Source organism: Tenrec ecaudatus, chromosome 5 (genome assembly GCF_050624435.1).
Source record: "Tenrec ecaudatus isolate mTenEca1 chromosome 5, mTenEca1.hap1, whole genome shotgun sequence".
Lineage (NCBI taxonomy): Eukaryota > Metazoa > Chordata > Mammalia > Afrosoricida > Tenrecidae > Tenrec > Tenrec ecaudatus.
This window is the reverse complement of record NC_134534.1, coordinates 417551-430237: the sequence shown is the minus strand read 5'-3', so window position 1 is coordinate 430237 and position 12687 is coordinate 417551. Positions and strand designations below refer to the sequence as shown.

At 57.4% G+C, this 12687-nt stretch overlaps 1 protein-coding gene across 1 annotated transcript; it reads right to left on the bottom strand.

The window, feature by feature from the left end:
* Positions 1–7833: 7833 nt before the first annotated feature.
* On the bottom strand, positions 7834–10593 carry SLC39A4 (solute carrier family 39 member 4). The gene is made up of 10 exons (XM_075550551.1): positions 10245–10593; positions 9895–10079; positions 9639–9810; positions 9227–9399; positions 8969–9118; positions 8822–8896; positions 8671–8725; positions 8394–8546; positions 8099–8286; positions 7834–8024 (listed from the first exon to the last, which is right to left on the bottom strand). Exons 1-10 carry the CDS (start codon positions 10396–10398, stop codon positions 7896–7898), a joined length of 1434 nt encoding a protein of 477 aa, XP_075406666.1. The 5' UTR covers positions 10399–10593; the 3' UTR covers positions 7834–7895.
* Between the last annotated feature and the right edge of the window lie 2094 nt (positions 10594–12687).

Here is a 12687-nt window from a genome sequence, read left to right as displayed (position 1 = left end):
GAAGCACGGGATAAAGAGCAAGACAAATAGACACATGCACGCCTACGTTTATGGTGGCAATTTCTGTAACAGGCGAAAGATGGAGACACTCAAAACACCCGGACTGCAGAGGGCTGGGTAAGCCAGCTGTGGTGCAGCATCCATCGGGAGGGATGTAGTACACCATTCAAAAACAATGACGAATCTGTTAAACGACTTAAAATATGGATAACGTTGGAAAATAATAAGCTCCTCAAAGTTAGTCAGGCTCATAAAGGTAAATATTTCATGACGCCATTCTTAGAAAAATGGTTTTCACACCAAAGGATAAAATTAAGACTGAGGAGGCCAGGGGCAGGGGCAAAGACAGGGAATAGGCCGGGAAACTGTGAAGGAAGGGGGGGGGGGAATGGGGACAAAGGACCGCATGGGGGGAGGGGTTCTAAGGAGATATGGCCACTGATTGGATGTGGTTTGACCAGATGGGCTGGGCGACTACACAGAGCACACTTTTCTCCCCAACTATTTACATTCCACAAACCGCAGGGTACAGGTACATACATAAGGCAAAATAAACATGAAAGTTTACATTTAAAAAAGAAAGAAAAAAACAAAAGAAAAAAGAGAGAGAAGGTCACAGCCTCTGTGGGAGATATATAATCATTTGTCCACTTGAGGATTAAGACTAGGGGTCTAGCTTGTCAATCAGATCATAGCCATTGAGGCCTCTGTGTGGGCATGACCTCTCCTGAGAATTCTGGGAAATCTGGCACTTCCTCCTTGGAGGTTGGAGACTCTGCTCACACCCTGGGAGACATAGCAGCTGACAAGACACATGGACCCACCCTGATGCAGCCCTGGGAAGCCATGCAGAAACCCCTGCCAGCACCCAGATGTTTCCAACGCCACTGGATCCAAAGACTTTCTACCCACTGGCCTGTAATCATCCTGCAGTTGGCATCATTCCATGTGTTTTGTGATTCTGAAGAGGACTTTATAGATTCGTGTTGGACATATGGGCTAATATCGGACTAATGGACTTGATCTAGGCTGGGCTGGGATGTTTTCTCAATGTTCAATTGGTCTTGTATCTAAACCTCTTTCTTCCACACATATGAGTGTCTATGGATTTGTTTCCCTAGTCCACCCAGACTGACACAGCCTCTAAAACCTTCCAGACTCCTTACCCATCAGATCTGAACATTGGTCTGCATGACTACACAAGGAGGAAAAGTAGAACAGAAGCGAACTTGGATTCTTGGCTACTTCAAATCAACAAACAAACAAAAATGCAAAGAAACCACCGCAAACATCCATTAATAATCAGAATGTGGAATGTTCCAAGTATGCATTGAGGACAACGGGCAGTCGTGCCCCCTGAAAGGGAGCACTATAAGCCGAAACAGTGCTGAGAGCGCGCTGGTTTGCTCTGCCAGGAACGACAACTTCCAAGAGGACTGACATTCCCTTTGTTATCAGAAAGGACAACTCAAGACCTACCTTGAAGTAGCATGCTGTCTGTGACAGGAGAATATCTTTACTACCAAGAAGACCCAGAGCCCTGATGGCATGGTGGTTATGCTTTGGGCTGAGATTTGCAAGGTCCACAGTTTCAAACCACCAGCCGCTCCACAGGAGAACGACAGGGCTTTCTAATCCTGTAAACAATTGCAGTTGAGCTGATACCAAGGGCTCACGTAGAAAGAAAATCTTTTGGAAATGATGATGGCAGCTTTGTACAAATGTGTTTGATACAACTGATGTATAGGTTATTATAAGAGCTGTAAGAGCCTCCAATAAAATGGCTTATTTAAAAAACAAACATGGCATTTCCATCCTGTCCTAACAGGTCGCTATGAGTCAGCATTGACTTGATGGCAAACTGAATTGGCAAGGGAAACCAGTCAGTCACACTAGACTGACCAGATTGGCACACCGACTGCTGACGCTGAGGATGGAGAAACTGAAGCATTCTACCAAATGTTTGGTCTCAACTTGGTCCAACATGCAATCAAGATGCATGGTAATTATTGGTGATTTGAATACAAAGGCTGGACACAAAGGGAAAGGATGAGTATTTGGACACTCATCTCCTTGGTGATAGAAACGAAGTTGGGAATCACAGAATAGTTTGCAGTGTAAAGAAAACAAACACCATCCCAAATGAACAACCTCATGAGAAATGGAGAACATACAAAGTGACCAAAGGTTTCATTTTACGTCGCTTCTCAGCCCACACGCATGGAAGCAGCAGCCAGCAGGTCAAACGGAGTGTTTCATCAGGCGCGTATGCCACACAGGCCCTCTTCACAGCGCGAAGGAACAGAGGTGTCACTGAAGACTGAGACGGGCTCAACCCACACCATGATCCTGTCAGTTGCTCCCTCTGTGTGTGCAAGCTGCAAGGGGACAAGGAACCTTCGAGAGGAAAGGATGTGTCAGTGAAGAACTTTGAAGTGACTGTGGGGTCACAGGAAAACAAAAGGCCTGTTTTGGAAGAATCGTGGCCAGATGCTCCTTAAAGCAGAATGGCGAGGCTTCATCTCACACTGTAGCTCGAAATTCTGATGAACTGATCGCCCATGGGCTCTGGTCATGGCTTGGTGACCAGCTTCCTTTGTCCTCTGAGCTTTGTGAGTTGGCCATGAGTCCTTGGCCTCCTCACGGCCTCTTTCTGCTGGTCTCTCTCATCTGAGTACGCCCATGGCCTTGGTCTTATCCTTAAGACTTAATAAATGGAAAAAAAAAGACTTAATAAATGGGTCTCTGTAAATGATATTTGAAGTTGAGGTCTCTTCCTCCCTCCACCCCCACATCATTTCTCAGCAGGATCAGTCCCTGGGGAAGGACATCAAGCTTGTCAAGTAGGTCAGTGAGGAAGAGGAAGGCCCTCTTCCGGGGATGGATTGGTGCAGTGGCTGCCGTCATTGGTGCAAACAGAACCACAACGGGAGAACTGCTCAGGACTGAGTGTGGTTCCGTTGCTTTGGATATAGTCCCTTGTGGACCAACTTGATGGCACTTGACACACTGTCACCTTGGAGAAAAAAACTCTCCCTGTTGGCTCCTACTGGGTGCTGACCTGCCCCTCCCACCACCTATGGAAGGAAGCTGACTTACTGGGTACTCAGTGGGGGAGGCAATATCTGGGGTGCAGCTTGCCGCCGGGCCTCAGGGGCCAGGTCAGCATTCTTTGCCAGCCCTCTGAGCTGCCATGTGAACATTCTCTTGGTCACCCCACCAGGTGACTACAGTGCAGTGGCATGAGGAATGCCAAGCAAACACTCCAAATTCCTGACCACAACTTCAGAAGTGAAATAAAACCTGGTAATACCCAAAGGGAAAGGGAAACAGGGACGAGATAAAACACACACACACACACACACACACACTCACACACACACACACACACTCACACTCACACACACACTCACACTCACACACACACACTCACACACACTCACACTCACACACACACTCACACACACACACTCACACACACACTCACACACACACACACTCACACACACACACTCACACACACACTCACACTCACACACACTGACACACACTCACACACACTCACACTCTCACACACTCACACACACACACACTCACACACACTCACACTCACACACACTCACACTCACACACACACACACTCACACTCACACACACTCACACACACTCACACACACACACTCACACTCACACACACTCACACACACACACTCACACACACACTCACACTCACACACACACACTCACACACACACACACTCACACTCACACACACACACTCACACACACACACTCACACACACTCACACTCACACACACACACACTCACACACACACACACACTCACACACACACACACACTCACACACACACTCACACTCACACACACTGACACACACACACTCACACACACTCACACTCTCACACACACTCACACTCACACACACACACTCACACTCACACTCACACACACACTCACACACACTCACACTCACACACACACACTCACACACACACTCACACACACTCACACACACACACACTCACACACACACACACACTCACACACACTCACACTCACACACACACACACACACTCACACACACACACACTCACTCACACTCACACTCACTCACACACACACACTCACACACACACACTCACACTCACACACACACTCACACACACACTCACACACACTCACACACACACACACTCACTCACACTCACACTCACACACACACTCACACTCACACACTCACACACACTCACACACACACACTCACACACACTCACACTCACACACACACACTCACACACACACACACTCACACACACACACACTCACACACACACACTCACTCACACTCACACACACACACTCACACTCACACACACACTCACACACACTCACACTCACACACACACTCACACTCACACACACACTCACACACACTCACACTCACACACACTCACACACACACTCACACACACTCACACACACTCACACACACACACTCACACACACACTCACACTCACACACTCACACACACACACTCACACACACACACACTCACACTCACACACACACACACACACTCACACACACTCTCTCTCTCTCTCTCCAAAGAAAATGACCCAGAGCTGTCTGGCTGGGGTGCACAACGGCCCACAGATCCAGCGGCAGCACTGTGGACCTTCCAATGACCAGGAGCCCTGACCTCCAGGCCACCTCCAGCCCTGGAAAAGTTGTAAGCGAAACAGCCTAGGACGAGGCGAGCCCCTCAGGACCTGTGCCTGCGCAGAGCTGAGGCCCCAGGGCCGGGCAGGGACATCTACTCTCAGTGTCCATCTGCCTTGGCGCTGACAACACAGGGGGCCCTGATACGGGTGAGGCAGTCAGGCCGCAGAGGCTCCTAAGTGAGGGGCACTGGGGTATGGGAAGGAGTGGGCAGAGAGACAGAGGCAGAGAGCAGGCTGCTGGAACTCCATCCAGAGACCCCTCCCAGCTGCATTCTCCTGCAGCCCTGCAGCATGTGCCCATAGAGCCCCTACCCCTGGCGGGCCTGCAGGGTCCACTGCTGTCCCAGCTGTCCCCATGGGCACCCAGGCCAGCCCATTCTAGGAGTGGACGGATTTCTGTGTCTGAGCACATCCCTGCATGTGTAGGGTTTAGGAGAGAAAGTAAGACATCATGGGCCCGGAGGCCAGTGTCAGGACTGGCAACTCAGACATGGTGCGTCCTGCCTAGTTTGCCTTAGTTGACTGGCAGAGGAGCCTTCTTTGCCAACTGCTTCAGCTCCAGCACAGGTGGGCTCAGCAAGCTGCCCGTCAGAGAGACCCCTCACGGCACGTGTCCTTGTGGTTCAGCTTTGGCCTTAACAGGCTTGGCTTGTGGACGTGGGACCCTAACTCCGTGTCTGGAAACCACGGAGCTCTTCCTGTTATCCCTGGCTGCTTGGGACCAGCGTTTGGAGTGTTTGGAGCTTGTAGCCCAACAGGAGGCCATACGCCTTCCGGAGGGCGGGGGCTGAAGGCAGTGTGGCTTCCTACTGCGACAGTCAGGTGGGTCAGAGCCTCATTCCTCGCCCCCCCCCCTGCCCACTCGTAGCAGCCCTGCAGGGCAGGGATAACTAACTGCCCCGTGGGCTTCTGAGATGGTAACTCTTTATGGAAGTAGAAAGCAGCCTCGGCTGTCTGCCCCCGAGCCGCTGGTGGTTTCAAACTGCTGGCCTTGTGGTTGGCAGCCCAACACGCAAGCACTACCCCACGAGGGACCCTCAGATCTTCAATAGCGGGACAGTAAGCTCCAGGCCACAGCTGATGATGTCTGCCGGAGGTGTGGCCTATTTCATCTCTATAACTAGACTGCAGAACTGGCTCCCTCTTCTTTCTCAGCTGGCCTGGACCCTGCATCTGGATTCTTGGGTTGGGGCCAGCAGCCCACTACATGGTCAGCCTAACTTGGGAGCTGCTGGTGGCCTGGCATGCTGCCTGCTGACATTGGAGCCCCTTGACTGTTTCCACCGGTCTCCTGCTTCCTGGAGCATCAGCCAGCAGCGGTGTGAGCTGTGAAGGGCCTTCGCTTAGCATCTGACTCACGGACTGGAGTCAGCGTGGACTTGCTGCTCTGCCGCGCTGCACACACTCTCTTGGCAGGCATTCCGTCCCCGATGGACAGGTGCACATGTCCCTGGGCTGGTTCCCCAGGGCCAGCACAAAGAGATAGGGGACCTGCTGGGCATTGAGTGCTGCTGTGTACCCTCCTACTCCTTGCAGCCACCTGGTGAGATGACGACGGAGGGTGGCTTGGTCCAGACCACCACACAGCCAGGTAGGCAAAGCCTCAGAAGGCATGCTGTGCCTTTGCAGCTTACACTGGTGCACCTGTTAGGTAGCTAGATCCAGGACAAGCAGGTCATCCCTCCCATGCCTGCACAAGCGCCCGTAGAGGAGGCTGGGAAGAACTCAGGAGACTAGTAGACACCTATGAAGACCCTAACTGAGCATGCTCACATTCAAGTCCCCGAGCCAGGGGAGAGACACACCTGGGCAGTCTAAACTGAGCCCAGGCCCATGACAACACCGAGGTGGGCTCAATGCAGCCAGTGAGGCCAACCAACACTGTCAGCCATGCCTCCCCAGCCTGAAGTATCCTAGAGCCGCAAGGCTGCAAGGCTGTCCCTTTACCCTGCTCCTGGTCAGGGGCAGGTTGGAGAGTGGGGTCTCCTTCTCCCTCTCCCTCTCAGGCGCACTCTCTCTGGTCCCAGGCCTCTTGCCCTCGGCCCCCGGGATCCCTCCCCCAGTTCTGCACACGTGGGTGCACTGTTCCAGGAGTTGCTTGTGTCTGGGTTCGAGCCCCAGCTCAGCACACTTCCCTGAAATAGCAGGTTCTCTTTTGAGACAGTAAAACCTGAAACTTGTCCTGTCCTTCGTAAAAGCCCACTTGGGTTACAAAAGTGGCATTGGCATGAATTCACGGTGAAGCCAAGAACTGTGGTCTTACCCACTGGAGAAACCTGACAGAACTATCCCAGCCCTGGACCTGTAGCTCCATCGTCCACAGTGATGCTGTGACCGGCCATCAGTGTGGTCTTGTGGCTCCCTCTAGTCTCTACCCTGTGCCGTGAACTCCAGCGCTGTGAGCCAGCAGCTCACAGGCCTCTGTCCTGGGCACACGCAGTGTCCCCTCCCCTGGAAGACGGTCTTGGTCCAATAGGGCCTGTAGTTTAGATGAAGGAGCCCTTGTGGCATCACTGCTTGCACGCTGGGTCGCTGATCAGCTGGAACTCCACAGCTGCTCGTCTGGAAGAAGATGAGGCGTCTGATCCTTGCAGACTGGCAGCCTCGAAGCAGCTCTGCCTTGTCCTGCCCCAGGTCTTTCCCCACACGCATTCCGCATTGCATTCCGGCCCAGGGTTGGGTGCCTGGGAAGCTGGGTCTGAAGTCCTCCTCAGACTCCTCCTCCCACCTCCTTTCTCTGTCCGGGAAAGGAGTGCGGTGACTGGCTCTGGCAGCCCCTTTGGGTCATGAGGGCGGGTACAGGGTGAATGGTGTCTCTCCAACATCGATGCTGACGTCCCAACTCACCACTGCCAGAAGCTGAGGATGTGGTTTTGTTTGTAAACAGGGTCGTCCACAACAGATGCCGTCAGTGATGGCCCACCATTCTGTGTGACCAGTGCCCCTCACCAGCACAGATAGAGGTTGATCACCAAGAGGACCTGGGCAGAGTGAGGAAGAGAGCGACCCCTTCCAAGTCCCCCACCCCACTATCCCTCCACCACAAAGGACCCCCGAGACCAGGCCTGGTGCTGGGGACAAGGGCTTCTTTATTGAGTCTGGGCAGCAGCTGGCAGGACTCTCCTCACCGCAGGCTGTCGGGGTAGCTGGTCACAGCGTGATTCTGTCCTCGTACAGGGACAGCAGCAGCAGCACTGCCCAGCCTCCCAGCAGACCCAGGTTGTGCAGCGAGAAGAGGAGCCAGGGCCTTGGATCGTGCTCTCGCAGCATGGCGGGAAGCTGGGGGCGGGTGGGTCAGTCAGCTCCGCCCCTGTGGCCGCCCCCCCATCCGAGGCCCCACGCCCCCCACTCACCATGTCGCAGAGCCCCACGTAGAGGAAGAGGCCCGAGGCCACGGCCAGGATCCAGGTCTGGCTGTGCTCGCCCACGCCCGTAGCCAGTGCCACGTAGAGGCCCACAAAGGCGGTCAGGGCTGAGACCAGGTTCAGCAGCAGAGCACGCCGCACTGACAGCCCCGCGTGCAGCAGGGCGGCGAAGTCCCCTGGGGCAGAGTCAGGAGGTCTGGCCTGCCACAAACAGCCCGCAGAACCCTGCAGTGGCCCGCCGGCCCTGCTCTCCCCTTGACCCTGGCCAACGCTGCCCGCTCACCTAGCTCGTGGGGCAGCTCGTGACAGAAGACCGCCAGGGAGGTTGCCAAGCCGGTCTTCCAGGAGGTCGAGAAGGCCGCGCCCAGGGCTAGCCCATCAGCAAAGTTGTGCACACCGTCGCCCAGAGTGACCATATAGGGCAGGAGCCGCAGTTCTGTGTGTGGGATTCTCATGGGCTGGGGTGCACGGCCCCCACCTCCCATGCCCAACCCTCAGCCCACGGTCCACACCAAATTGGACAGGTGCCGATGTCAGCAGTCTAGATGCCCCGTGCTCACCTGGGTTGACTTTCCGGGGCACGGGGCTGAGCAAGTCAGGGTTTCCCTCAGCCACCTGGGGGTGGGGGTCCGGGGAGATGAGGCTCAGTCAGGGTATAGATGTGCGGGAGGGGGTGGAGTCTTGGGGCTGGGCATCAGGATGCCAGCTTACCAGGTCTGCCCGAGAGCCCTCCTGAGGCCGCTGGTAGGGCTTCAGCTGCAGGGACCTGCTGTGGCTGTGGCCCTCCTAGTGAGACAGAGGCTCAGCCGCTGCTGCCCAGCCCCTCCCTCCTGCCCACCCGCCAGACCCGAGCCTGACCTCTGGGTCCCGGGGCAGCAGCAGGTTGAAGAGGTTCTCAAAGAGGAAGAAGGCGTAGATGCCGCCAAGCATGGCCAGGAGGCACCAGGTGTGCTGGGGACCGAGGGCAGCCCCCCCGTGGCTGTGGTCATGGCCATGCAGCCCCAGCACCTATGGATGGAGCGGGGCGGGGGTGTCCTGGGTCAGACAGATGGGCTCTCCCTGCCTGGAATGGTGTGCTCTCGGGCAGAGTGAGGTGGCTGGTTGGCAGGGGCCCACCTGAGGCATCAGGTGAAGAAGGGCGTCTCCGGTGAGCGCGCCCACTGCCATGCTGAGAAGGGTCTGGATGGTGTAGTGGGTGGTGGCAGGGCAGCGGGCGCAGAGCAGTAGTGCCAGGCCCAGCATGGGGAGCAGGCAGATGAGCAGTGTGGCCAGGGAGCTGTACAGGTACGCTGGGGAGGGGCCAGGACCGCTTGCTGTGCTCCTGCCCTGCCCTGGCGCAGCCTCTGTTCCCCTGAGCTCCTTTTTGCCCAGCCCTTCTCATCCCTGCCCAGGACCTTGAAACACCGCCCCCACCTCCCAGGCCCAACATCATCCCCCCCCCCCCCCCCGTGACCCACACACTGCTAGCACCCCAGGCACAGACAGGCAGAAACCCATGTGGGGGAGGGAGAGTGCCTGCCACACTCACTCTCCATGTGGCTGAGCTGAGCCTGGGTCTGCGGGCTGTGCTGGCTGCTGCAGGCCCCACTCAGCTGTTGCTGCAGGAGGGCAGGGCTGAGCCGGGCCCAGGCCTCTGGGGCCACCCCGGCCTGCTCCGACAGTCCGTACACGGCCATCACGTCCTTGGGGCTCAGGCACACCTGGAGTGACAGGGCAGGGTGGGATGCAAGGACTGTACAGCACTGTGGTGCCCCCTCCCCAGGAGGCCCACACAGAGGGCTCACCGTGTCCCACACACTCGAGCTGCTGTTGGGGGTGGCAGGGGGCACAAGGCTCTGGTGGCGGTGTCCCCGTGAGGCTCCTCTGTCCAGGTGGCTGTGATTGTGGTTGTCGAGGTCACTGTGATCCTGGAGTTCTTGGATCTCTATTCCTCCACCCACTCCTAGGCTCTGCATCAAGGTGGCTAGCTCTGGAAAGAGGGCATAGGCCGTGGCCAGCACATCACATTGGCAGGGCACGGCTAGGTCCTCCAGCAGAGGGATTCGGGGATGCAGGCTTCTGGACTGGGACCCTTCTCAGCCCAGCCCCGCAGTCCCACCCAGCCCCAGCCCCAGCCCCAGCCACCAGGCCTCACCGGGCACTGTGATGTTGGGGGCTTCGCTGGTGTGCTGCCGGAACACAAAGTCCACGAAGTACTGGGGGGTGGGCAGGGCATGGAAGCAGTCGCCGCTCTGGACGTGGTCTAGGAGGGCAGCCAGGGCCGCCCCTGGGCCCCCAGGGCCTCCCATGGAGGCCTCCTCCAGCAGCTGAGGCACCTCCACACAGGCCTGTGTGAGAATGGCCACTATCCTGGGGGCCGAGCCGGAACCCCAGCATGCTGCCCACCTGCTCGAGGCCCAAGCCTCCCTATGGTCTCCCCGGCTCTGTGCCCAGGCTGACTCGGCCCCGCCCGCTGCTTATCTATGGCTCCCTTTCCCAGCTGTCTCCCCTGGACGCTCCTCCAAGAGAGCTGGGAATTTCCCCAAAGGCATTGCCAGATGTTGTCTGTCTGGGCCCGCCCCGGCCTTCCTCATGGGGTGGGGGAGTGGGGGTCCCAAGCTTCACCTCCGCAGTGGCATCCTGAGTGCCCTCCTGGGCCTGGATCTTCCTGAGCAGCCGGCTGAGGCCCAGGGCCAGGGCCGTGGGGCCCTCGAGTGCAGCCAGGAGGTGGTCGGCATGGGAGCCCCAGTGGCCAGCTTGGATGTCCTCACAGGTGCCCTGGGGGTCGCTGAGGTAGAGGGCAGCCGCTGCACTGAGGCGGGCTGCGTCCCTAGCATGCAGGACCAGCTCTGAGGGGAGCCCTGGTGGCCTGGCCCCACCCAGGGCCAGGGCATCCTCTACGGAGAGACACTGTGGGAGGCAGAGGGGCAGGTAGGTGAGGGCCCCCAGTTACCTCCACACCGCCCTACCACCCAGGAACGGCAGCAAGGACACTGGGCTGGGCCCACCTGCCCAAGTGGCCTCCCCCAGGCGCCAGCCCGCCCGCCCCCTGGAATTTGCCCAGGGCCCTCTGCTGGAGGGTGTGTGGGGGGAGGGCCAGAGCACCAGGCTGTTACCTTTCCACACGGCCCAGAGGCGCAGTGCACACGGGCCGCTAGCGTATTTAACAGGCCGCCCAGTGCCTCTCGGTCCAGAGTGCCACTGCCCGACATGAGCATGGGCAGCAGGCGGGCGGGCGTCACTGCTGCCCGCACCATCAGCAGTGCCCCGAGCAGCAGTGTCCAGCCGAGCCGGGCCCCGTGAGCCATGTGCAGAGCCTGCACTCGGTTTGGGAAGAGGTGGTGTCCGGTGGCTGCGACCACGAGGGCTGCTGGGGACAGACTGAGGCTGAGTGGACGATCCTGGTCGGGCTGCTCAGGTATTTTCTACGGGCTCTGTGATTGGCTGCCAGTAGTGACTTCAGGTTAACCGTTCAAGTGGCAGAAACGCCCAGATAGTGTGTGTGTAGGATTGGGGGGGGGGGGCTTGGCCTTTGAGGGGGCAGGGTTCCTCTCCTCCACTCCAGCCATGGCCTCCGGATACCCCCACTCCCCCACCCCTGTAGCCCTCTGGGGCCTGAGGACAGAGGTGATGGCCCTTCCGGGGACATTCCTAGCCACACCCTCAGAACTTTCCTGGTCCAACCACTCAAAGTAACTAACTCCATTGGAGGTGGAAGGTCTCCTCCAAGATGGGTGGGAAGGAAACAGGCGAGCTCCTGGGGAGAAGCTCAGGGCCCGGCCCCCCAGCTCTCCAGGGTGAAGGCACAGGGCCTAGACAAGCAAGCAGAATGGAATGAGAAAGCTTGGCCGTCCACCTGTGGGCAGGGCCCCTGGTGAGGCCAGGCCAGGGGCAGGGGCCTGGATCTTGCAGAGGAAGAAGGAAAGAAGGCTGGGCCAGCACTGCCCACTCTGCCCAATCACTCCTTGGTCTTTGTACCCTTGGGCCTTATCTCTGGCTCCCGATTCTGCTGAGTCCCCAGGTCGATAGAACTCTGTCCCGGTGCTGCAGGTCTCAGGAGGGCCTCGCCTCTTGACACCTTGGTCAGCCTGGGACACAGGTGCCATCACACATGTCCCTTGCCATGCCAGCTCAGCCAAACCCTCAGGCCCTGAGGTGCGCGGGGGAGTGGTCGGGGCTGGGCGTTTGCTCTGGGGCCCCTGGGCTGGGTGGGAGGACTCTGTCCGCTGGACCTGTGCCCAAGGTGAGGCGTGGCACTGAGGATCTCAGCTCCTGCCTGGGAAGCAGATACCAAATATTCTGGGCTCTGGGCCTTCTCCAAGCAGTGCATGCACACAGAGACATACACGCACCACCATGCACACGCATGTATGGGCACGCACAGTGGCCCTTCACTCAGTAGCACAGGCAATGTGACATGCAGAGATCCATGGGGAACTGCTGGGCAGAGGTGGGGCAAGATGCCAGGACCTGGCAGTTGGTCGGTGAGCAGAGGGAAGCTCCCCTCCACTCTTCCCCACAAAGGCCAGTGTCCAGTGCTGGCCAGCTGGTGTGACCCTCCTACTTTGCTCCCTCCCCTGGGCATGCCTCCTTTTGTC